This window comes from Mustela erminea, chromosome 6 (assembly GCF_009829155.1).
Source record: "Mustela erminea isolate mMusErm1 chromosome 6, mMusErm1.Pri, whole genome shotgun sequence".
In the NCBI taxonomy this organism is placed as follows: Eukaryota; Metazoa; Chordata; class Mammalia; order Carnivora; family Mustelidae; genus Mustela; species Mustela erminea.
The window spans coordinates 66764100-66787601 of NC_045619.1; the positions used below are offsets into that span (position 1 = coordinate 66764100).

The window sequence follows — 23502 nt, forward strand, 5'->3', positions numbered from 1 at the left end:
CTCAGTCAAATTGTAATTCCAGGTAGTTTTGCCCGTAGCATAGCATAGCATAGCATAGCATAGCATAGCATAGCATAGCATAATGGTTCTTAAACCTGGAGTCTTAAGACTTGTTATGGGAATCTATTAAAACAGAAGATATTAAAGATTCATCCAAGATCTAAAGATTCAGAATTTCTAGAGGTGAACCACGGGCAAATGTATAACTGAATTTCTCTTTGTGGAATTCTGTTAGGTATCATAGCCTGAGAGCCACTCACAAGAAAATGTTGCATTTCTAGCAAATGATACAGTTTTCTGGCTTTATAATGTCATGATGAATGTGGCATTTGGGATCTATTCTTTTCTAACATTGTGTGTATCATAGCTTCTGGAGGAGGAAACGATAGGCTAGCTTTTCCCAGCAGTAATCCATTTGTATAATAAGGCATAGCAGAATGGAAACTTTATAAATGTAAGGAACAGGGGCTGTTTGAGAAAAATTGCTATAGAAGAATTAGAAGGACCTAGTGATTTCTAGAATGCTAAAGCCAAAAGATAGTAAAGGAGTTGAAGGTTCCATTGAGAAAATGGCTATGGCATAAAATTATTATTTTTTATGATGGAATTATTGAGCAAATATTAAGTGTAGCACAAGATGAGGTGATAGGGAGACCACAAAGATACGAACACATAATTTAATTTGCTTCAATAGGTATTTATTGAGTATCTGCTATGTGCACAGCATTATCCTAAAGCGTGCCAAGACATGGTTCCCAAATCTAGATTTGTATTATGTTTGGCTGGGGAGATTTTTTTAAAAAGATTTATTTATATTTATTTTAGAGAGAAAGAGAGCACACACGTGAGGGGGGAGGGGCAGCGGGAGAAAGAGAATCTCGGGCAGACTCCCTGCTGAGTGCAGAGCCTACAGGGGGTTGGATTCCACAACCCTGAGATCATGACCTGAGCTGAAATCAAGAATCGGAGGTTTTACCCAGATGTTTCTTTCTCTGAAATGCCTTTTCCTCATTTCTGCCATGAAAATATTCTCCATCCTTCAAGATCCATTCAAATGTGAGAAGAACTGGGACCACATTCCCTGTCACCACCCTCCCAATCCCAAATTCATTACATAACCCAATATTGTAGAATCTATCCTTATAGTAACCACTGAACCCCTCATCTCCTTTCTAGCCTCATCTCCCCCTCATTAGCTCACCTGAACCACTGACTGGCCTTTTAGCTCATCCCTCACATTCCATCTGCCCTCCTCACTCCAGTGTATGTATGTATGTATGTATTTATTTATTTGACAGACATAGATCACAAGTAGGCAGAGCAGCAGGCAGAGAGAGAGAGGGGAAGCAGGCTCCCCACAGAGCAGAGAGCCCAATGTGGGTCTTGATCCCAGGACCCAAGGATCATGACCTGAGCCGTAGGCAGAGGCTTTAACCCACTGAGCCACCCAGGTGCCCCATCTTATTCTTTTTTAAAAAAGATTTTATTTATTTATTCGACAGAGAGAGATCACAAGTAGGCAGAGAGACAGGCAGAGAGAGAGGGGAAAGCAGGCTCCCTGCTGAGCAGAGAGCCTGGTGCAGGGCTCTATCTAAGGACCTGGAGATCATGACCTGAGCCAAAGGCCAGAGGCCTAACTCACTGAGCCACCCAGGCGCCCCTCAAAATTCTTATTCTTAGAAAATGACTAATGCGACATATTCCCAAGTACTGTTAATAGAAAGATTGGGGATCTTATGAAAGACCACCTACAATTATGCTAAGTAAAGTGGCTCTTTGAAAGCAAATTAGGATGCTGTTACCAAAAGGGAAAGTGAATGTTAGGAGCAAAACTAAGAAGTGTCCACTACTCCCAAACTATGGCCCCAATCCTACTGAAGTAAAACTGATAATGATGGAAAGAAGTTCATTCTGTGCTTTTCTTTTTGAGGAAAATGGGGGAAGAAACAAGGAAGCTAATACTGGGTAGTCTCAGCGTTCTCGGCATTGGAGAAGACACTTGTGCTTTGAAGTAAATGTGTAAACAATGTGTGGAATGATTCAAGATGGAATTGTGAGTCATAAGGGTAAAGATAAACTGTTTTCATTTTTTCTTTCTGTGAACAAGCAGTTTTCATATTAACTACTATGTCTGTTGCCAAAAACCCAATAGTACTTTTTTGAAAAATATGTTAACCAACATAATACAAGGACAGCCAGGATTTTATTAAGGAGAAAATCAGTAGGGTAACAGTAACTTCCAAATCTCTAGGAAGGTAACAAGTCTTCCACTTCCAAGTTTAAGAAAGGTGCAATGATCTCCCGAAGTTCCCACATTCTGCGGCGTCCAAGCATTGTGGGGAGCAAGCTTTCAAAGATAAACGTAGCATCAAAAAATAGGATGTAACATGAAAGTCCAGTGAAGATGAGGACATAAAACATGATGAAAATCCTCAGTGCACGTTTCCTACAAGGAAAGAGAACATCTGCATTAAGAACAGTCTGAAGAACACCACACTGATGAGACTCCTGGTTCCACCCCCCAGGTAGCTCTATAACGTCAAGGAAGTAATTAAACTTCTCTTGACCTCTGTTGACATCCTCAAAAGAAGGAGCTTCGAATAGTTGAGCCTGTAAGTCCCTCCTAGGGCTGGCATTAGAATTTTAAGGCTCTATAGGCATAAAACAATGAAACCTTGGAAATTATGAGACCTTTGAAATGCTCCACTCACATTCTAGCAGGTTATTGACATCTTGACCTCACTTGCGAGGAATAGTGACACTGATTTGGAGGGAAATAAAGGACCAGGCCCTTAGATATTCCTGGAGATATAAAATGCAATGTGACAAATGGAGTCTAGCTCTATCCCTAGTTTTGTTCCTGCACCAGACTTACCCTTTTAAGGTAAAACAAACTTTCTCAAGTCTTTCAGGACTCCTCCTTCTAGGCTGTACCTATGATGTATTTTATTTATTTGATTTTAAATCCTTGCATTATTATTTTCTAACTATAAACGCAATACAGGATTAGGGTAGAAGATCTGGAAGATCCAGAAAAACACAAAGAAGGAAAGAAGTGTTGCGGATAATCCTGCTACCTGGAGATAATGGCCATCGGTAATATATTTCAGAAGAGAAAATTTAGAGCACAGTGAAAGCTAGCTATGGATCTATTTTGTGATCCAAGTCAAGTGATACAGTCAAGTCTGTAAACCTGAGCCAAGTTTCTTGGCATTATTGCCACTGGCTGTCTCTTGCTAGTGACACAAATAGTTGTTGCTTCTATTTCACACATTTTTAAAAATTAGAGATTTATTTATTTATTTCAGAGAGAGGGAGAGAGAGAACATGAGCAGGAGGTGCAGAGGGAGACGGAATCTCAAGCAGACTCTGCACTGAGCGTGGACCACCATGCAGAGCTCAGTCCTATGACCCCAAGATCATAACCTGAGCTGAAACCAGGAATTGGTTGCTTAACTGCCTATGCTACCCACGCGTCCCATCACATATTTTATTAGAGAGCCAATGTATTGATAAATACTCTAGTCAGAAGAAGCTTTGAGGGTTGCCCTGCCCTCGAGAAGGGCTAAATATAGATTTGTTTTTTTCTTATGAAAGGAAAAACGACTCACTACTAAAACATAGCTAGTAAATAAACACTGTTCTTCCTAAATTTCAAGGCCAGTCATCTTTGGAAATACCAAACTGGAACATTTTCAAAGAAACACATTTTAACATTATTTTTAAAGAGAAAAATAGTTTTTTAAAATTATGGATAATTTGAAAAAGAGAGAAATGAAAAAGTTATAATCTCATCACCCTAATATCATCAGCTAAGTTTTGTTTCTTTTTTTCTTCTTTTCATTCATTCATTCTTTCTATTTCATATTAATTTTTTGTCTTATTTTGTTTGTTTTTCTTTTGGTATAGAGTATGTTCTTCCATTCTTCCAGTTTTTTCTTTCCTTAAGTGAACACTCTGGGTATGGTTAGGTTCAGATTTATGTATTTATATTTATCTATCTATCTTTCAGATTTATTTTTTGACTGAATCATTTGAGTTAGATTTATAAGTCAATATAACTTAAAGAATTTTTCAGATTTTCTGTTATAAAAAAAGAACATGTGTAATATTTATTTTTTAAAGTGCAGACTTTTTATTTTTTTGGAAAACATCATAGCTACAAATTCAAAATACTTTCTTTCATATAAACCTATGTAGAACCAAATATTTGTGTCATTAACTATTTTAGTAAAAAAGTTTTATTCATTTTGAAATTACCTTCTTTCTTTTTATTTTTTTAAATATTTTATTTATTTATTTGATAGAGAGAATCACAAGTAGGTAGAGCATCAGGCAGAGAGAGAGAGGGGGAAGCAGGCTCCCCGCTGAGCAGAAAGCCAGATGCAGGGCTCAATCCCAGGACCCTGAGATCATGACCTGAGCCAAAGGCAGAGGTTCAACCCACTGAGCCACCCAAATGTCCCTTGAATTTATCTTCTTTCAAAAATAAAAATATTCTTTTAACTTTTTAAATGCTGTTTATCTATTTACATGTTTATTTTTCAAGGTCTGCCATACATAAAACCTTTCATCTTTTCCAAAATGTTCAGATTATTTGTGGAAAGTCTACAAGGGAACTGAAGAATTGGGGATTATACCAAGAATCTGGTATAGAGGTATCTTCCGAGCCTAAAAACAACAACAACACCTGCAAGATAAACCTCCTCAAAAAGATAGTGTATAAGTATGCTTCAGTGGAACCAGTACATTCCCAAGAAATGTAGTTAGACAAGAAATTTGTCAAAGTCTTTGGTGGTCTTAACTGGAATATAATGATGTGATGAAAGATGGTCAACTCAACTGGATTGTAATCTGTCCATTTATATTTGATAATCATTTGATTATCAAGTGATAATCAAAAGGCATTTACTTGTTTGATTTTTGAGATATAATTTGCATGCCATAAAATTTACCCTTAAAGTGTATAATTCAGTGGCTTTTAGTTTATTTACAGGGTTGTACTGCCATCACCATTATCTAATTCCAGGAAATTGTCATCACCCCCAAAAGAAAGCCTGTACCCATGAACAGTCACTCCCTATTTCCCACTACCCAAGGCTACACATTTACTTACTGTCCACATGGATTTTCCTATTTTGGACATTTCACAAGAATGGAATCATATAATGTGTGGGCTTTTGTGTCTGACTTCTGTCATTTGGCATACTGTTTTCAAGGGTAATCCAAGTCACGGCATGCATTAGTACTTTGTTCTTTTTTGTGGATGAACAGTACTCCATTGTCTAGATACACCACATTTTATTTACCTATTCATTAGCTGATGGATATTTGTATTGTTTCTATTTTTATGAATAATGCTGCTATGAATATTCATGTACAAGTTTTGTGTGGACATATACTTTCAGTTCTTCTGGGTGCATACTTAGGAGCGGGTTGGTTGGTAGCTGCCCTATATTTAACAATTACAGGAACTGCCAAATTGTTTTCCAAAATGGCTGCACCATTTTACAACCCCTCTAGCGATGTCTGAGGGTTCTCATTTCTCCACATCCTCTCCAATGTTTGTTATTATCTGTCCTTTCAATTGTAGTTGGCTTAGAGATGTAGAGGGGTACCTCATGATTTTGATTTGCATTTCCTTAATGACAAGTGGAGTTGACTATCTTTTCGTGTGTTTGTTGGCCATCTGTGTATCTTCTTTGAAGAAATGTCTATTCAAATCCTTTGCTCATATTAAAAGTTGGGTTGTTTCCCTTTCTGTTGTTGAGTTCTAAGATTTCTTTATCTATTCTGGATAATAAATCCTTAATTTTCAGAGTTCTGAAAAAGTTGATTCAATTTTTTTCAAGCTCTCTCATTGATTTTTATGGGGGAGGAAATTTCCTGGGGGGTTTTTACTCCCCTATTTTCACTGGCATCACTCCTCACTTACTTATTAATTTACTATCTGTTCAGCATGGTGAAGATGTTTTATATTTCATGTCCCAAAATGACAAAAATCCCTGCCTTTTGGTAGCTCATGGATTATTAGGAGGAGCAGATTTGAAATAATTTAATGGCAATTATATGTTGTAGGTTCTAGATCAGGATTATGTGTAAGGCAGAGTGCACCCATGAGACATTGCTGAACATTCTACTTGGATTGGATTCTACAGAATCAGAAAAGTTTTCTTAGAGGAGGGTACTACTCCAGGTATATATGATGGTCTGGCATCTTCAGAAAAGGATCCGAAGAGTCAGAATTTGCTAGGATGTATGTCTTTAATGCCATACAAGAGAAAGGCATCCTGCCTGGTGAACAAAGGTTTTCAAATCCACTTAGCAGGTAGGTTCCTTTGATGAAGGTAGCTGCATCATAGCTTGGAGACGCCATCTTTTAAGATTTATGTATACAGGGATGCCTGGGTGGCTCAGTTGGTTGAGCAGCTGCCTTCGGCTCAGGTCATGATCCCAGTGTCCTGGGATCAAGTCCCACATCGGGCTCCTTGCTCCGCGGGGAGCCTGCTTCTCCCTCTGCCTCTGCCTTCCACTCTGTCTGCCTGTGCTCGCTCTCACTCTCTCTCTGACAAATAAATAAATAAAATCTTTAAAAAATAATAAAATAAAAAGATTTATGTATACATAGTTACCTAAAGCAGTAATAGAGAAATCTGTATCTATTTATTTAATGCAATAGATCTATAGCTAAAAGTAATATGAAAAACACTATGACTCCAAAAAACACAGCCTTTTAAAGAACAAGAAGAGATAATGTATAAAGGAAGATAAAACAAATTTTTAGTCATTCCTTGAAGAAATTCATCATACTATGCTTCATACATTTGGGGGGACTTGGTCCAGCCCCAGAGGCTCCTTTCTCTGACTTACCACACTGTAACGCTGGCAGGACTGTTCTGTACTGAAGGGGGTGGTGGAGCCTGAGGAAGCAGGGGCTCACTTTCTTCCATGACCATTTCTTCAGGACCCTGAGGGTCTGTTTTCCCTTCTTGCATTTGGTACATTCCCAGTTTTTTACTAATCAGAGTCATGTCTTTGTAAAAGTTCTGAAAAAAAAAATAACAATCAACTATCATTTAAAAAATGATTTTAGAGGTCTGCTAGTCTTATTGTAGATGATGCAGAGTGGTTTTCCTCCAGAGCACCTCAGGAGCCCACATTGCCAATCACATATGAGTCACATGAGCATGGGCAAGTGCAAACTCACCTAATAGAAAGAGACACACACATTCACAAAATAAGGTAGCAGCATGGTAGACACACATGCTAATCTTTAACTACTGACTTATTCATGTAGGAAGATAATTATCCTTATACTGAATTCATCTGTTCAATTTGTTCATCTATGCAAAACATATTGACTCCCACCGGGCACTATTCTAGGATACTCTGGTTAACAAAATAGATATGGAATGTGGATTCTATTACATGTGCCTTTTTAAACCAAATGGCTAAGGAATTACATGCAAATTTATAGGGGTTGGGGGAGAAGCAACACACACACACACACACACACACACACACACACACCTATATATACACACACACAGATACACATATACACATATATTACATATGATAGACTAGGATACATGCTAAAGAGAAAATAGTAAGATGATGAGTTAGAATAGCTGAGATTTGTTGGTGGGACACTTACTCCAGATAGGGGGGTGATTAGGCACCTCTGAACAAGTGACAGTTTGATTCATTCATTTCTTCTTTCATCCATTCACATTTACATCAAGATATTGTGGGAGGAGTTCAGATATGGACCCATTTTTCTGGCTAGGGGAGATTATGGGAGGTCTGGAAGAGGCGATGACCTTTGGGCTGAGCCTTGAAGAACACATTACATGTCGACATAGAGGCTGAGCTCTAAGTGGAGGAGATGTAGAAGCAGCACAAGGCTGTGAGACCTGGGAAGTCCTCAGACTGCAAGCTGGTCTGTCCCCCCAAAGCAGAGGTCCAGGAAGTGGAGAAAAAAGTGATAAGGAGAGAGAAAGAGAACAGTAGGTGGCACACTCTTAACTTCTAGAGAAAGAATGATCCCTATATTTGGATTTTATCATTATTTGAACTTGAGTAACTGTGAAATCTTACCTTCATTCTTGCAATGAGTTTTTCCTTTAATTCATGAGCTTCATTACAAGCATCTTCCTGAAAAGATACCCACAATTTGGGGTAAAACAGAAATTACATTTTTCTGGTTTATACCATAAAACATCACTCAGGTTGATACCACTTAGTTGTAAAGTGACTTCTTTGAAACTAACTTTTACTTAGTAAAATCCTTCCTCTCAGCAAATTCATAATATAATCATGGTAAATTGCAGGAGGAATCACCAAAAGATTAGTATAATTATTTTTAACATTTTAGGAATATAAATTTATACAATAGCAGCTTATGATAAACTATCTTTTTCTTTATTCCTTATTCTTTCCTTGTGCCTTAATAAACTTCCAAGACACTAGGTGCTCCTGGGTGGCTCAGTTGGTTAAGCGTTTGACTCTTGATTTTGGCTCAGGTCATGATCTCGGAGGTATAAAACTGCGCTCCATATTGGGCTCTATGCTGGATGCTGAGCCTGCCTTAACATTCTCTTTCTCCCTCCCCTTCTCCCTATTCCTTTCCCCACACCTGTGTGCATGTGTGTGCTCTCTTGCTCTCTCTAAAAAGAAAACAAACAAACTTCTAGGACACTGGTTGGAGAAACAGTATGTGTCAAAGAAAAAAAGAAAATTGTATTTCTTTTAAATATTTTAAAATTTATAATATATGAATATATGTTCTCATTATGTTAGTTTGAATATTTGGACTTTATAGTTTAACAAAAGAGCTACCCACAAAAGTGTCTGGTCCCTCTGGTTGGTTTCTTTCAGCAAGTTCAAGAGACAGGCTGAAAGCAAACTTTCTAAGACATGGATGCCAATTATACATATGTCAGGAGTAAATAACTCTTTTAAGGTTTTTAACTAATCTATAATAGACTAAACTATAATAGACTATAATAAACTATAGTAGACTAAACTATAATAGACTTGCAGGATACTTTGAAAGGCAGAGCAATAGCAGGAAGAACAGTGTTCTGGGATTCAAGAACATGGGTGCCAGAGGTTTCATTCCTAGAAATTTTTCTTAAACAAGTACTTGCAAAAGCAAGCAAGGATATGGATTGGTGATGCAAAATTTGTGATAGCACATTTATTATAAAGCCCCAAATGCCCAATGAAATAAATTTAATAAGTCCAAAAATCAAATCCTACATTATATAAACAGTGACAAGGTAAAATGACATCTAGTGGCATAGAAAGTTGCTGAAGAAAAATGCTAAGGGAAAACAGCAAGTTGCAAAAAATATATATAATATAATTCCATTTAAATTGTAAAGACAACATGTAAGCACATGTATAGGAAAATTTAGAATATAAATGTACTAAAATATTCACTGTGTTTATCCTTGAGGGAGTGAAGTTCTTTTTCTTTTTTTTTTTTAATAGGAAATAGTTCTATGTTTTAATTATTAAAATAAGCAGGCATTACTTTCGTTAGAAGAAAAGATACACATACTTTAATTTTAAAATGGGAGAGCAAGAAAGAGACTGGTCTTTTCACCTGGAAATATGGGCAAATCACATCACATTTTTGAGTTATGCTTTTCTCCTCTGAAAATGAGGGTTTAAGCTACAAGATATTTCCCTGCTAGGCTAAAATACTGAGCCTATCTTTTATTCAGTTTTGAATTCCATTCACTAAAATGCTATAAATCTGAGATTCCCTTGAATAACTGGTTTTCTTCCTTAATTATAATGCCATCATTACCTGGACATAGTTGTTATCCATTTCTTCTATTTGCTTTTTAATTTCCATGATCTTCTCCTTTAAAACGAAAGGGCATAAGTCAAAAGTTGTGGTGATGTGTGGAATTGAAACCAAGAGAAGATTTTTAGAAGCAAGCTCATTTATGATAAAAAAGTTTGAGACTTGATAGCAACTGTTTTTTGTTTTGTTTTTGTTTTTGTTTTTTTTGATACTGCCCTGGGTACTCCAAAGTCAACATGAAGTTGAATCAACAAGATACAGTTGTCTACATTCTACGTTAAGTGACCCTTGAGCTAGGCATTGTGCTAGTTGGAAACACGTAATAAACACTTACCCTCAAACAGCTTCCAGAGAGGGGCACCTGGGTGACTCAGATGGCTAAGCATCTACCTTGCAGCTCAGGTCAAGATCTCTGGGTCCTGGGATCGAGCCCCACGTTGGGCTTCCTACTCAGGGGGGATTCTGCTTCTCCCTGTCCTTCTGCCTCTCCCCCTGGTCATGCTCTCTCCCTCTCTCTCTGTACCTCTTTCTCTCAAATGAATAAATAAAGTCTTTTAAAAAACCCAGCTTCCAGAGAATGTATAGTTACACTCTTCTTTTACCAAGTTCAACCATCACCAACCCCTGAACTATGTGATTTAATTATTTAGAAAGGAGTTGTGATCTTCTAGTCACTTTTACTTGGTACCCTGGTTTACTTATATAGTGAATATCTTAATACAGTACTTAATCTAAGATAGTCGTACCAAAGATCATGGATACGAGTCAGTTGCAGAATGAAAGTCGAGATGTTAATATGGAGATCTCAGAAAGCTTCGTGGATTTGGGGGTTAAGTATCAGGCAAGAGCCAAAGGCCACCTCAAAGTCTTTTCCTCACCTTAAAGGTCTTTTAAATTTGTTTCTGGTGTGTGTGTGTTTAATTTTTTTTTTTTTTTTAGATTTTATTTATTTGACACAGAGAGAGAAATCACAAGTAGGCGGAGAGACAGGCAGAGAGAGAGAGAGAGAGAGAGGAGGAAACAGACTCCCCAAGGAGCAGAGAGCCTGACTCGGGGCTCGATCCCAGGACACCGGGATCATGACCTGAGCCAAAGGCAGGGGCTTTAACCCACTGAGCCACCCAGGCACCCCTGCTGTGTGTGTTTTTAAAGTGATTTTACCAATTTTTCTCTCCTTTCCCTGTTAGAGTTGTTCCTTTCTTCACAAGATATAAATGAGCCAATACATGTGGTTTTATCCTAACTTAATTAACTTATTTTTCCTTTAATCTACCCACACCAAACTTCGGTTATTGGTTCCATATCTAACAATCTTTTTTTCCCATTACCAGAGTGAAACTACAGCATTCCTACTGGCTTTGTTTCTGTAATACTTATATTCAAAATTTCTTATTTAGGGACAACTGTGTGGCTCAGTCAGTTAAGCGTCTCTCTTTGGCTCAGGTCAGATCCCAGCATCTTGGGATTGAATCCTGCATTGGTCTCCTTGCTCAGCTGGGAGCCTGCTTCTCCCTCCCTGCTGCTCCCTCCCTCCCTGCTATGCCCCCATTTGTACATTTGCTCTCTGTCCTTGACAAATAAATAAATAAAATCTTTAAAAATGTTAAAAATAATTAAAATTTCTATTATATTACTGCATTTGCTTTTATATGACCTTTCCCATCAATTTTTAGACTTATTGAGGACAGATCTTGTGCCTATTTTTAAAAGTTATGTGTATTGAGGTACAATTTACATACAGTAAAACACACTTTTAAAAAGTGTACTGTCCTATGAATTTTGTCATAATCAACAGCATAAGATATGTAATATTTCCATCATGCCCCAAATTTCCTTGTGCCCCTTTGTGAACCCCTCATTCCCTTTCTCCATGCAACTCCAGCAACCACTAATCTCTTTTTTCTTCCTATCGTTTTGCCATTTTCAGAATGTTATGTAAATGCAGTCATGAAGAATGCAATCTCCTGGATCTGGCTTGTTTCACGCGGTATAATGCACTTGAGACTTATTTATGAGTAAGAAGTCTATTCCTTCGTATTGCAGAGCAGTATTCCATCATATCACATGTACCACAGTTTATCCACATACCAGCTGGTGGATATTTGGGATGTTTATAGTTTTTAAGCCATGCAGTTTTTTTTTTTTCAAAGTGCATACAAAACTACTCATCTCCAGGAGAGAGAATCTCCATAGGTATTTGTCCTGCCTTCCCTTTTCATACTATCCCAAACCTTTGTTGGTTTCTTTTTTAAATCTCACTTTCATTTATCTTTGTGTTCTTCCATCTTTCTCCTCATTCCTTTGATACCCATCCCTCCCCAACCCTAACTTCTATTGAAATCCACATCCTTGTAACACAGCTGACTCTTGGAGGAAATTTTCCAAGGCAGAATATTTGTTGGCCTTGTCCTCTTCCTTTTTCTCATAATTTGCAATTTCTAAAGCTCAAAGATAGTGAAAAGAACTCCTGACTTTTCAGTTAGCTCAAAATGAGGTTGCTACTTCAAAATTTTGGACTAAATCGTGGCTAAAAGTATCCACACCCCCAACCCCTTGTGTTAAATCTGTGCTGATCTATAGCTGGCTTTAATATGTGAGGGTTCTAAATAAACATTGCCTTCCTGCAATAAAGGAGGCATTTCTTCTTTATTTCCTCCAAAATTCATTTAATTTAAGCTTTGGCTTGAGCTAAAGTAGAGGAGGTAGCAAGACACAGGTTTCTCCTTTCTTAGAGAATTGTTTTTCAAAGCTGTGACATTTAGAAATTCTGTCAGCCAGAGCTCTGAAGTCTGTTTCTTATCCAAAGTTGGTCACTGCCTTTCTAACTTCCTATGACTCAAAAAAAAAAAAAAAAAAAAAAGTGGGGGATGCCTGGGTGGCTCAGTCAGTTAAGCGGTGGCCTTTGGCTCAGGTCATGATCCCAGGGTCCTGCGATTGAGTCCCACATCAGACCTCCAGCTCAGCAGGGAGCCTGCTTCTCTCTCTCCCTCTGCTGTTCCCCCTGTTTGTGCTCAGTTACTCTTTCTCTGTCTCTGACAAATAAATAAATAAAATCTTTTTAAAAAGTTGGGGGGGGGGTTCAACTTTTCTCAGAAAAGAGTCTCTTGTCAGTGCAAGGCAAGAAAACAACAGAAAAACTGGATTGCGAAAACCAACCCAAGAACCCTTCACGAAGGCAGCAGAGATAAATACAAATATATCTCTTACATTGTAAGATTGCAATTATACACAAATATTTAATTCCTGGATGTCTTCTTGAACTGTTAGGTGCTGGGATGCAAAGATCAAGAAGAGAATTCTTTCGTTAAGGTAATAATCATTGTCTTAAGATGGCATTAAGATAGAAGCCTACTGAATTGAGTTTCTAGGTAGAATTAAAAAGTCTAGTCCTTCTGTGTTGTCAAAGAATAGAAGTGGTGGTACCCACATGAAAGGTGTTTTGAACTGACCACCAGTGATCTCTCCTCGTGGCAAAAGATGGGTTTTAATTCTTACTACGATCTGTTAACTAATAGAAGGGTGGGAAATGGTGGCAGAGTCCCCACAACCTCTCAGATTGTCTTTTCCAAGCCTCCAGCTTACCTCAATGTTTGCTCCCTGATCAGCGCCAACGTCCTGGTGTGACTCTAGCTTTTCAATTTGACCCTCCAGAGATATCACCTCATTTAATAATCTGCAAATAGACCAAGAGATGGACTAAGTCCTATGGATTAAGAAAAGTCACCCAATAGACAATCTTTTTTGATCTTTCGAGAATGAAATCCTATTCTTACATAGGAAGACTCTTTAGTTGTGGTTGTGTTGGAATGGGATGTCATTAATGCAATGTAAGAAAGTAAAAAACACAAAATAATCTAGATAGTAGTAAAGAAATGTGAGGCCCAATTGGATACAGGAGCAGAAAATTTAAAAGATTAAAATAGAAGCTTAGCTAAATTTTTAGAAAAAAAAAAAAACAACCTACAGAAAATCTTTGGGACTTACAACTAGGCAAAGATTTCTTACACTTAACACCAATAACACTACGTATAAAATAGATAAACTAGACCTCATCAAAATTTAAAGCTTTCGTTTGGCCAAAGACCCTGTTAAATGGATTCACTTGTCAATATCTGGCAAAGGTCTTATAACTAGAATATATGAAAATGTCTTAAAACCCAACATCAAAAAACCAAACTATCCAGTTAAGAAATGAACAAACCACATGCACAAACATTTCACAAAGGAGATACATAAATGGCCAATAGATACATGAAAGGATGCCCAGCACCATTAGCCATTAGAGAAATTCAAATTAAGAGTATAATGATATATTACTACAAATTTATCAGAATGACTATAGGATACAAAATAGTGATAATGCCGACTGCTGGTGATATGGAGTAATTGGGTCACTCAGACATTAGTGGTGGGAACGTAAAATGGACAGCTCCTCCAGAAAATAGCTTGGTGCTTCCTGTCACAACTGAAAACAGACTTACCATGTGACCCAGCAATTTTGTTCTTGGGCAGTTATCCCAGAGAAGTGAAGACTTCTTTTCACACAGGGATTTGTATGTGAGCGTCCAAAGTAGCTTTATTCATAATAGCTGAAAACCAGCAATAACACACTTGTCCTTGGATGGATGAATGGTTAACCAAACTCTCTCTATGACCAAACTCTCTCTCTCTCTCTCTATATATATACATATATATATTTCACCATACTATGGAACACTACTTAGCAACAAAAAGAAAGGAACTATTGATATACAGACAACAACTTGGATGAACCTCAGGAAAATTATGCTGAGTGAAAAAATAAATCTTAGAAGGTTACATAATGCATGATCTGATGTATCTAACATTTATGAAATAACATAATTATAGACATGTGGAAGTGATTTATCATTGCCAGAGATCAGGGAGGAAATAGGTGTGGCTACAAAGGGCTAACACAAAGGAATCTTGTGCAATGGTAAAACTGAGAATCTTGATATGGTTGTGGTTATGTAAGTCTTCCCATATAATAAAATTGCACAGAACTATACACACACTCACACACACACAAAAGGGAGAATACACATAACTGGTAAAATCTGAATAAGTTCTATTTATAGTACCAATGTCACTTTCTTGGTTTTGATGATATATTAGGGTTGGACAAGATATTATCATTTGGAAAAGCTGAGGGAAGATGAAATGGGCAAATTCCTCAAATGATACAATCTACCGGGCACCTGGGTGGCTCAGTTGGTTAAGCAACTGCCTTCAGCTCAGGTCATGATCCTGGAGTCCTGGGATCGAGTCCCCATGAGGAATCCCTGCACAACAGGGAGTCTGCTTCTCCCTCTGACCCTCTTCTCTCTCATACTCTCTCTCTCTCTCAAATAAATAAATAAAATCTTAAAAAAAAAGATATACTCTACCACTAATATATATCCAATGGTTCAGTAGCCTGAATGGCCCTATATATCATTAAAGAAATTAAATCTGTAGTTAAAATTTTTACTGTAATGAAATATCCAGACAATATAGCTTTGCTGGTGAATTCAGTCAAACATTTTAGGAAGAAATTATGCAGTTCTACACAAATTCATCCAGAAAATAGAACAGGTGGGAAAATAGCCCAATTTTTTCTATAAAACAAGTTTTCTGAGACTAACACACTATAAGAAAGAAAAAGGCCAATATCTCTCATTAACATACATCCAAAATTTCCCTTTAGGTAAATAGTGTCCAACAATATCTGAAAAGAATAATATGCGATGACCAATTTGAGTTTATTCTGTGAATTCAAGGCTGGTTCAGCATTCGAAAATCGTCATTGTAATTTGCCATGTCAGGAGACCATAAGCAAACAAACAACATGACCATTAGTAGATGTAGCAAAAGCTATTGAAAAAAATTTAATCTCATTCCTGATTTTAAAAACATCTTAGTAAACAAAGAATAGAAAACACTTTCTTAATCTCAAAAAAAAAAAAAAAAGAACTAGCAAAACACTTTACATCACACTTAATGCTTTTTCTGTAGGACTAAAAACAAGGCAAATATGTCTAGCGTCTGCTGTCATTCCTCCTATTCAACGTCATACTAGAAGTTCTAACCAATATGATAAGGTAACAAAAAGAAGTAAAACATGCAGATAGAAAAGAAGATATAAAACTCTATTTGCAGATGACATAATTATCTATGTGGAGAATCTCAAATTACTTACAAAACTACTGGAGCTAATTAATAAATGAGTTAGCAAGGTCACAAGACATAAGATCAATATATAAAAACCAATTGCATTTCTATATCCTGGAAAATTATTCGAAATTTATTTATTTATTTTTAAAGATTTTATTTATTTATTTGACAGAGAGAGATCACAAGTAGGCAGAGAGAGAGGAAGGGAAGTTGGCTCCCTGCCAAGCAGAGAGCCTGATGCGGGGCTTGATCCCAGGACCCTAGGATCATGACCTGAGCTGAAACCAGAGGCTTTAACCCACTGAGCCACCCAGGCACCCCAAATGATTTGAAATTTAAAAGTTTTAAGTATAATGGCACCAAAAGGATGAAATACTTAGGCATAAATCTAACAAAATGTGGTATGTCTGTACCCTGAATTTATACATCACCAGTGAAAGCATTTCCTTTTAATCCAAAACTTTCTTTTTATACCAGTAACTAGATAAATAATAATTACTCTTATCTTTTCTGTTTCATCTTAAAACTTTCCATTTAAACTCAAACATACATTAACAACTATACTTTTAAATAATTTTTTCATGTCATGCTGGTTGGATCCCTTTGGACAATACTGACTACAGGTCAAGGGTTATTGGGACTTCAACTCCTTCCTCTGATGACCATTAATACAGCTTCAAAAAAAGAAAAAAAAAGCCTACAGAAGGCGGCTTGTTCCTTCTTCCTTGAGAGAAGAGAGAGCAAAGATGCAGATACCTTTGAACAGGCTTTGAGACAGTGACTTCAAATGTAAGACCTGATACTTTTTTACTCCGAAGACATTCCTAAGAGATTTCACCACCTTAAAACCAGAGTTTCTGAAGCTATGAAAATTTTCAATATATTCTGGCCAAACCCAACACCCTAAAATTACCTCTTCATTGTGTCTTCTGTTAGGTTTATTTTTCGGATAATATTATTGATTTTCTCCATCCAGCCTATGTGATCGGCTCCAAGTTCTTTCACTTGTAGACCCATCTGTGTATTCCAGTAGTTCAGCTGAAAGAATGTGTTTTCCCGAGTCCTGCGGAAATATTATTATGATCAGTTTTAAGGTAAGAAATGGGAAACATCTTCAAATGGCCCCAAACCTTCTTGCTTTGAATGGCAAGTTAGTGTGCTGATTCATTTCCTGTCACCAAAATGGGTCAGGCAAGCATTTAGGCCCCAAGAAAAAATTTGAGCATTTATTTGATATCCATTTTAGCAGATCTTCATAAGGCTGGAGAAAATAAACGTATTTTACATTTTACATTTAGTAAAAATAAATGTTTTAACTTCTCTGCATAGAATGAATGTTAAGATTTACACTATCCCAATCAATGTTAAGATACTGATTCCATGTTGTTGGATTCAGAGAGGTGTGTAACAGGGAAATGGTCTACAAGGGCTTAACAATACATTTCTTTCTTTCTTTTTTTAAGATTTTACTTATTTATTTATTTATAAGATTTTATTTATTTATTTATTTGTCAGAGAGAGAAAGCGCGTGCACAAGCAGGCACAGTGACAGGCAGAGGCAGAAAGAGAAGCAGGCTCCTTGCTGAGCAAGGAGCCTAACGCAGGACTCGATCCCAGGACCTTGGGATCATGACCTGAGCCCAAGGCAGCAGCTTAACTGACTGAGCCACCCAGGCGCCCCTCATTTCTATTGATAATTATAATTCTTTTCTTTTTTAAAAGACTTTATTTATTTGAGAGAGTGAGTGAGTGAGAGAGAGCACACGTGGAGGGAGGGAGAGAGAGAAGCAGACTCCTCACTGAGCAGGGAGCCAGGCCCAGGACTCCATCCCAGCCAGGGCCCCAGGATCATGACCCAAACTGAAGGCAGATACTTAACCCACAGAGTCACACAGGAGCCCCTATAATTCTTTTCTTACCTAGAAAGTTATCTGAGAATGACAAGATATGCATTCATTCCAGTTTCGAATGTACAATAACATGCTCAAGAGTTCTATACGGTACTCAGTGCTCATCACAGTCAATGCACCCTAACCCCCTTTATCTATTTTACTCATCCCCTCACTCACCTCTCCTCTGGCACCAACCAGTTTGTTCTCTGTGCTCGAGAGTCTGCTTTTTGTTTGTCTCCTTTTTGTTTGTTTGTTCATTTGTTTTGTTTCTTAAATTTTACATGTAGGGGCGCCTGGGTGGCTCAGTGGGTTAAGGCCTCTGCCTTCGGCTCAGGTCATGATCCCAGGGTCCTGGGATCGAGCCCCGCGTCGGGCTCTCTGCTGAGCGGGGAGCCTGCTTCCCCCCCTCTCTCTGCCTGCCTCTCTGCCTACTTGTGATCTCTGTCAAATAAATAAATAAAATCTTTTAAAAAAAATAAATTTTACATGTGTAAGTGAAATCCTATGGTATTCGTCTTTCTCTGACATATTTCACGTAGCATGTACCCACCACAAAATATTATTAAATGATTCCTCTTGCGTGTGTCAAGGCTTACAGTTCAGGGATGTTCTCCTTGGAAAACTGCAAAGATGTGGACATGTCAGGATCCTCGTGTTGAACCTGACTTGTTTCTTGCTCCTCCCATTCATTCTGTTGGTCCCGGTGATGCTCAGCCTCCAGCTCCGCCATATTCTGATAAAGATTATGAAAGAAGCAAAGCAAGAAAAAAAAGGGTTATACGAAGAGGTGATGGTCTCTTTAGCCTACTCGCGGCCCTCACTCTGGGGGCAAGCCCATAGCCCTGTCTGAGGCTGGAGATTTCTACTGCATTTATAAAATAAGTAGACATGCCCAACTGCTCCTTGGCTGGGACGGGGATGCATGGAACATGCAGTGTCCTCATGCAGAGCTCTTTCCAGTGCTGATGAATAACAGAGTTCCACCTGCCCATGGACTCTAGTACTCCACTCAAGATCACTGTTTTCCCAAAAAGCCAATCTCAAGGAAAAATAAAAGGAGATGGAACTGTTCTATGTTAAGAGAATCTAAAGAGATATGCATGTTGTTTGGGTGTTGGTTTTATTTTATTTATTTATTTTTAAAATTTTATTTATTTATTTGACAGAAAGAGAGAGAGCACGAGAGAGGGAACACAAGCATAGGAAGTGGGAGAGGGAGAAGGAGGCTTCCTGCAGAGCAGGGAGCCTGATGCGGGGCTTGATCCCAGGACCCTGGGATCATGACCCGAGCCTAAGGCAGACGCCTAGTGACTGAGACACCCAGGCGCCCTGGATGCTGATTTTAAAAGTACAAGCATTTCCTGAGTTTTGGCACCAAAACAAAATTTTATAAATAAATGAATGAGTGGATGAATGAATGAATGAATGTACGGGCATTTGAGGGACAACCGAAAAAATTTAGAATGCTCAGAGAATTGAGGATATTAGATTATATCATGGAATTATTGCCAATTGTCCTGATGTGATGATGATGGAATCTTGGTTATGTAGAAGAAAGCCTTTATTTTTAGAAATGCTTCTGAAAATAAACAGGGATAAAGTCTCATGCTGTCTTTGACCTACTTTTAAATTTAAAAAATTCCATCTATTTACATATGTAAAGATAGAGCAAATGTGATAAATGGTAATGATTTTAAAATCTAAGTGTGAGAATAAGATGGATCTTCATTTAATTCTCTTAAGTTTTCTTTTTATTTAAAATTTCTCATAATAAGAAGAAATAAGTGGGGGAAAGCCAACTCTATCAGTTTGACCTATGAAATTCATTTCTTTGTTTCTTTATTTTTTGCCTTGTTCTAGAAAAATATTCAAGGAATTTTCTGGTATTTCACTTCTATGCATACACACAATTGACAATAATTTATCTTTGAACATTTCTCTTCTTTAGTAACTACATTGTGAAATATTTCTCTGTCCTTGAAGAAGTTTGGTCTGAAATCTTTGCGTTTCAGCAAAACTATTTTTAAACTCGAAGGAGAAAAAGTTGGACTGCAGATCAGTGTGTTACTGAAATGTCTGGACAAATTACTGGCCACATCAATGGGAATAACTAACATTCACGTGCCTTCTTTCCTTTAATTCCCATGATAGACTCGACGTGGATAAAGCCAGGTGTTGAAACCCTCTAGGGCATTCATATTAATAAACAGTCCAAGGTTGTATGGTATAGTGGGTTAAGGGGTCACTCCAAAAAAGATATGTTCATGTCCTAATGCTAAGACCCTGAGAATGTAACTCTATTTGGAAAAGAGTCTTTGCAGATGTAATTGAGTTAAGGGTCTAAGATGAGATTCTCTTGAATTACCTGGTCCTAATGAGAGACAGAAAGCACCTACACGGAGGGGGAGGTCATGTGAAAACAGAGGCAGCCACGTGCCAAGGAATCCCACCCAATCTTTTGCCAAGGTATTCACAGGCCGCAGGAACCCTGTGATATAGAGGAAAAACCCTTCCTTGGGTATGGAGAACCTGAGTTCCAAGCCTTATTCTATTCTTGTGCACCATGAGCCACCTGACCGCTCTGAAGCTCAGTTTCCTGATCTGTAGGAAGAAAATGGAACCAGATCATCTCCAGAGTTCTGTCTAGATCCAAAAAATCTACAATGACATTTTATTGTTTTCATCAATCCATTTACTATAATGGTTGCTACACCACAAAAGAGTCAAAAGCCAGGAAGTAAAAATAAAATATATATATTTTTTAAAGCTGCAGGATTGAACAAATAAAGAGGGGTGTGTGTGTGTGTTTTAATAGCAAACCTAAAGTGTGCTTGCATGAAATACAAAACCGAAGGGCATTACTTCCCATTTTTGTGCAGCCTCTTTGAAAACCTCCTATGTCTCCGAGTGTTCCACAGGCACTTCAAACTCAGCAAAGCAAGAACTAAATGCACCATATTTCCCATCTACCTTGTCCAGGTTCCCATCCTTACATATGTTTCCCCGATTCGTGCAGATGCTTCTGCAGGAACCTGGAAAAGTCCTGGAGTTTTCATGGCAGATTTTCTTTTCCCTCTTCATTACTCATGTGACATCGACTTGGGGTCCAAGCCCAATAACACCTGTCTTTAAAACCTGTATCCTCTTCTCGCCATCTCCATGGTTATCAGTCAGTGCCTGGCTGTGTCCTCAGCACTTCCCGCCTGCTGGTGGCATCCTGGGCTGTCTCCACCTCCATAGGGTCCTTGCTGCTTGGCTGTTCATCACGCCTTTTCTTTCACCTTTCCTCCCTCAGAACACAAGTTCCCATGGGCCCCTTTGTCTTTGCACCTACTGTCCCTTCTTTCTGAAATGCTTTTCTTCCACCCAGTGTATCCTTCAAAACCCAGTTTTCCTATTCCTGGTTCTCTGCCCACCATGTACGTTGTAGCACATCTGCTACGTCTAGTAGCATAGACATTTGCTTGTCTGAGTCCCTACTAGTGTGTGAGCTCACTGAGGCAAAAGGATTTTAGATAGAAATATTGATATCCTCAACATGTTGCCGTGCCAAGAACACAGAGGATGCTCAGTACGTGGTATGAGAATAAACAGACTACCTCTGCTCACCGCAGAACTATTTACAATCGCCAAAATATGGAAGCATCCATCAACTGATGAATGGATAAAGAAGACGTGGTGTATATACGTGCAATGGAATACTATTAACCATTTAAAAAAATGAGATCTCACTGATATGAGGAAGTTGAGAGACGAGACAGAGGAAGGGAGGGAAAAGTGGGATAGGACGAGGCCAGAAACGGAGACAAACCACAGGAGACTCAATCTCAGGAGACAAACTGAGGGTTGCTGGAGTGGAGGGGGGGTGGGACAGACGGGGTGGCTGGGTGGTGGACATTGGGGAGGGTATGTGCTATGGTGAGTGCTGTGAATTGTGTAAGACTGATGAATCACAGACCTGTACCCTGAAACAAATAATACATTATCTGTTAAAAAAAGAATTGAGATCTTGCCAATTATGGCAACATGGGTGGACCTAGAGGGTATTATGCTAGGTGAGATAAGTCAGACAGAGAAAGACAAATGCTATAGGATTTCACTTGTATGTGGAATCTAAAAAACAAAACAAATGAATAAACAGACCAAAACAGAAACAGATTTATAAATACAGAGAAAAAACTAGTGCTTGCCGGAGGGAAGGAGAGAAATAGGGGAAGGGTATGAAGAAATACAAACTTCCAGTTATGAAAAAAAAATGATAAAAAGACTACAGAAGTAAGCAAATACATTCTGTTTGTGAGAGATGCAGACAAAAGCAGGAAATAGGAAAGAATGCTCACTCACCTGTCACCCCGAATCAACACTGCACATACATACAATGCCTGCTATCGGTAAATGTGAAACTACAGCAAACCTAATTTCTAGACATTTTGGGGGCTTTTTATGATTATCTATGGCCATTCTGGCAGACTGGCTAAAGTCTATTTTGCTAATTAAATCAACTGATTTTTTAAAAATTTCTGTTAGCTCTGTCCTTTTTCTGAACCTTTAAATTGTATGGTCTTATTAAAAAAAAAATGTAAGATAATACAAATTAAAGACCTTTTGTTTTGCTTCCAGAGAAGGAGAAAAGGAATCTTTCTCAAGAAGTCATGTATTTGTCCTTTTGTTGGCAAAGAGCCTCGTTTGTTAATACTTCTGTTAATTATGTAACTACCTGTGATTTATTTTGTGTAATTGTAGAATTTGCCATATAAATAAACTGATTTAAAGAAATACAGCCAACATTTTTTTAAAAAGCCTTTTGGTAAACTTATACCCTGACTTGAAGTTTGTAAGAAATAATTTTTTTGCCTTGTCCTCTGAGAATGTGGACTGTTTGGTAAAAATAATTCACTCTTACTGAGCAAATAATTTTATTCTCTAATTAGACTTATTCTGAGTCAACAAGTGATGTTCACTGATGGACAGGGTTCAGCAGGGCACAGTAAACTGTGGGGGCAGGAAAAGTTTCCTTGCAAACTGGGTCTAATGATAGTAGCCCTTGCCTGAAGGCCGGGGACAAGCCTCCCCCGCTCCCAAAATCAGATGACACTATTTATGGAGAAATACCTTCAATGCATGTGTTCCCTAAGATCATAACACCTCATACCTCAATTGCCCTTTTTCCTTTTCTCATCTTCAGCCTTCCTAAAAACCTGTCCCAAGTCTCTCCTTCTAATTCAGTTTCTATTATTTTTTCCCATATATGCCCTGTCGAAGCAAACACTATTATTTTTTTCCCATAAAAGGTGTCTGTCTGTCTCTCCTTTCAGTTCTTGTCTGTCTCATTGCATCTATTCTCCACACCTCTAACTCCATCCCCTCATGCCTTCTATCCCCTTCTACTTCTTTGTTGACCTACTGAAGAGTCCTTAAAGATAGGGTCTAGCTTAGAATACCCTTCTATGGATTTACAGAATTAACCATCCCTGAATCCAAGATACAGTCAAAGGAGAAGCAGACAATAAGATCAATCCTGAACTTCCTTTTGGGGCTGCACAAGCCTGGGAGTGGACAGTCCCACTCCATCTTCTCTTTATATTTTTCTGACTGGTTGAAACGAATGGTCCATGG

At 38.1% G+C, this 23502-nt stretch overlaps 1 protein-coding gene across 1 annotated transcript in view; it reads right to left on the reverse strand.

Annotated features, from left to right (window-relative positions):
• Positions 1-2167: 2167 nt before the first annotated feature.
• Positions 2168-23502, reverse strand: part of SMCO2 (single-pass membrane protein with coiled-coil domains 2) — a 30192-nt gene continuing 8857 nt past the window's right edge. The window contains exons 4-10 of the mRNA XM_032347591.1: positions 18483-18619; positions 16908-17057; positions 13403-13493; positions 9821-9877; positions 8101-8157; positions 6871-7046; positions 2168-2446 (exon numbers count right to left, since the gene is read on the reverse strand). Of these exons, the coding sequence (XP_032203482.1) occupies positions 2248-2446; positions 6871-7046; positions 8101-8157; positions 9821-9877; positions 13403-13493; positions 16908-17057; positions 18483-18619 (867 nt within the window). The 3' untranslated portion in view covers positions 2168-2247. The remainder of the gene's footprint in view (positions 2447-6870; positions 7047-8100; positions 8158-9820; positions 9878-13402; positions 13494-16907; positions 17058-18482; positions 18620-23502) is intronic.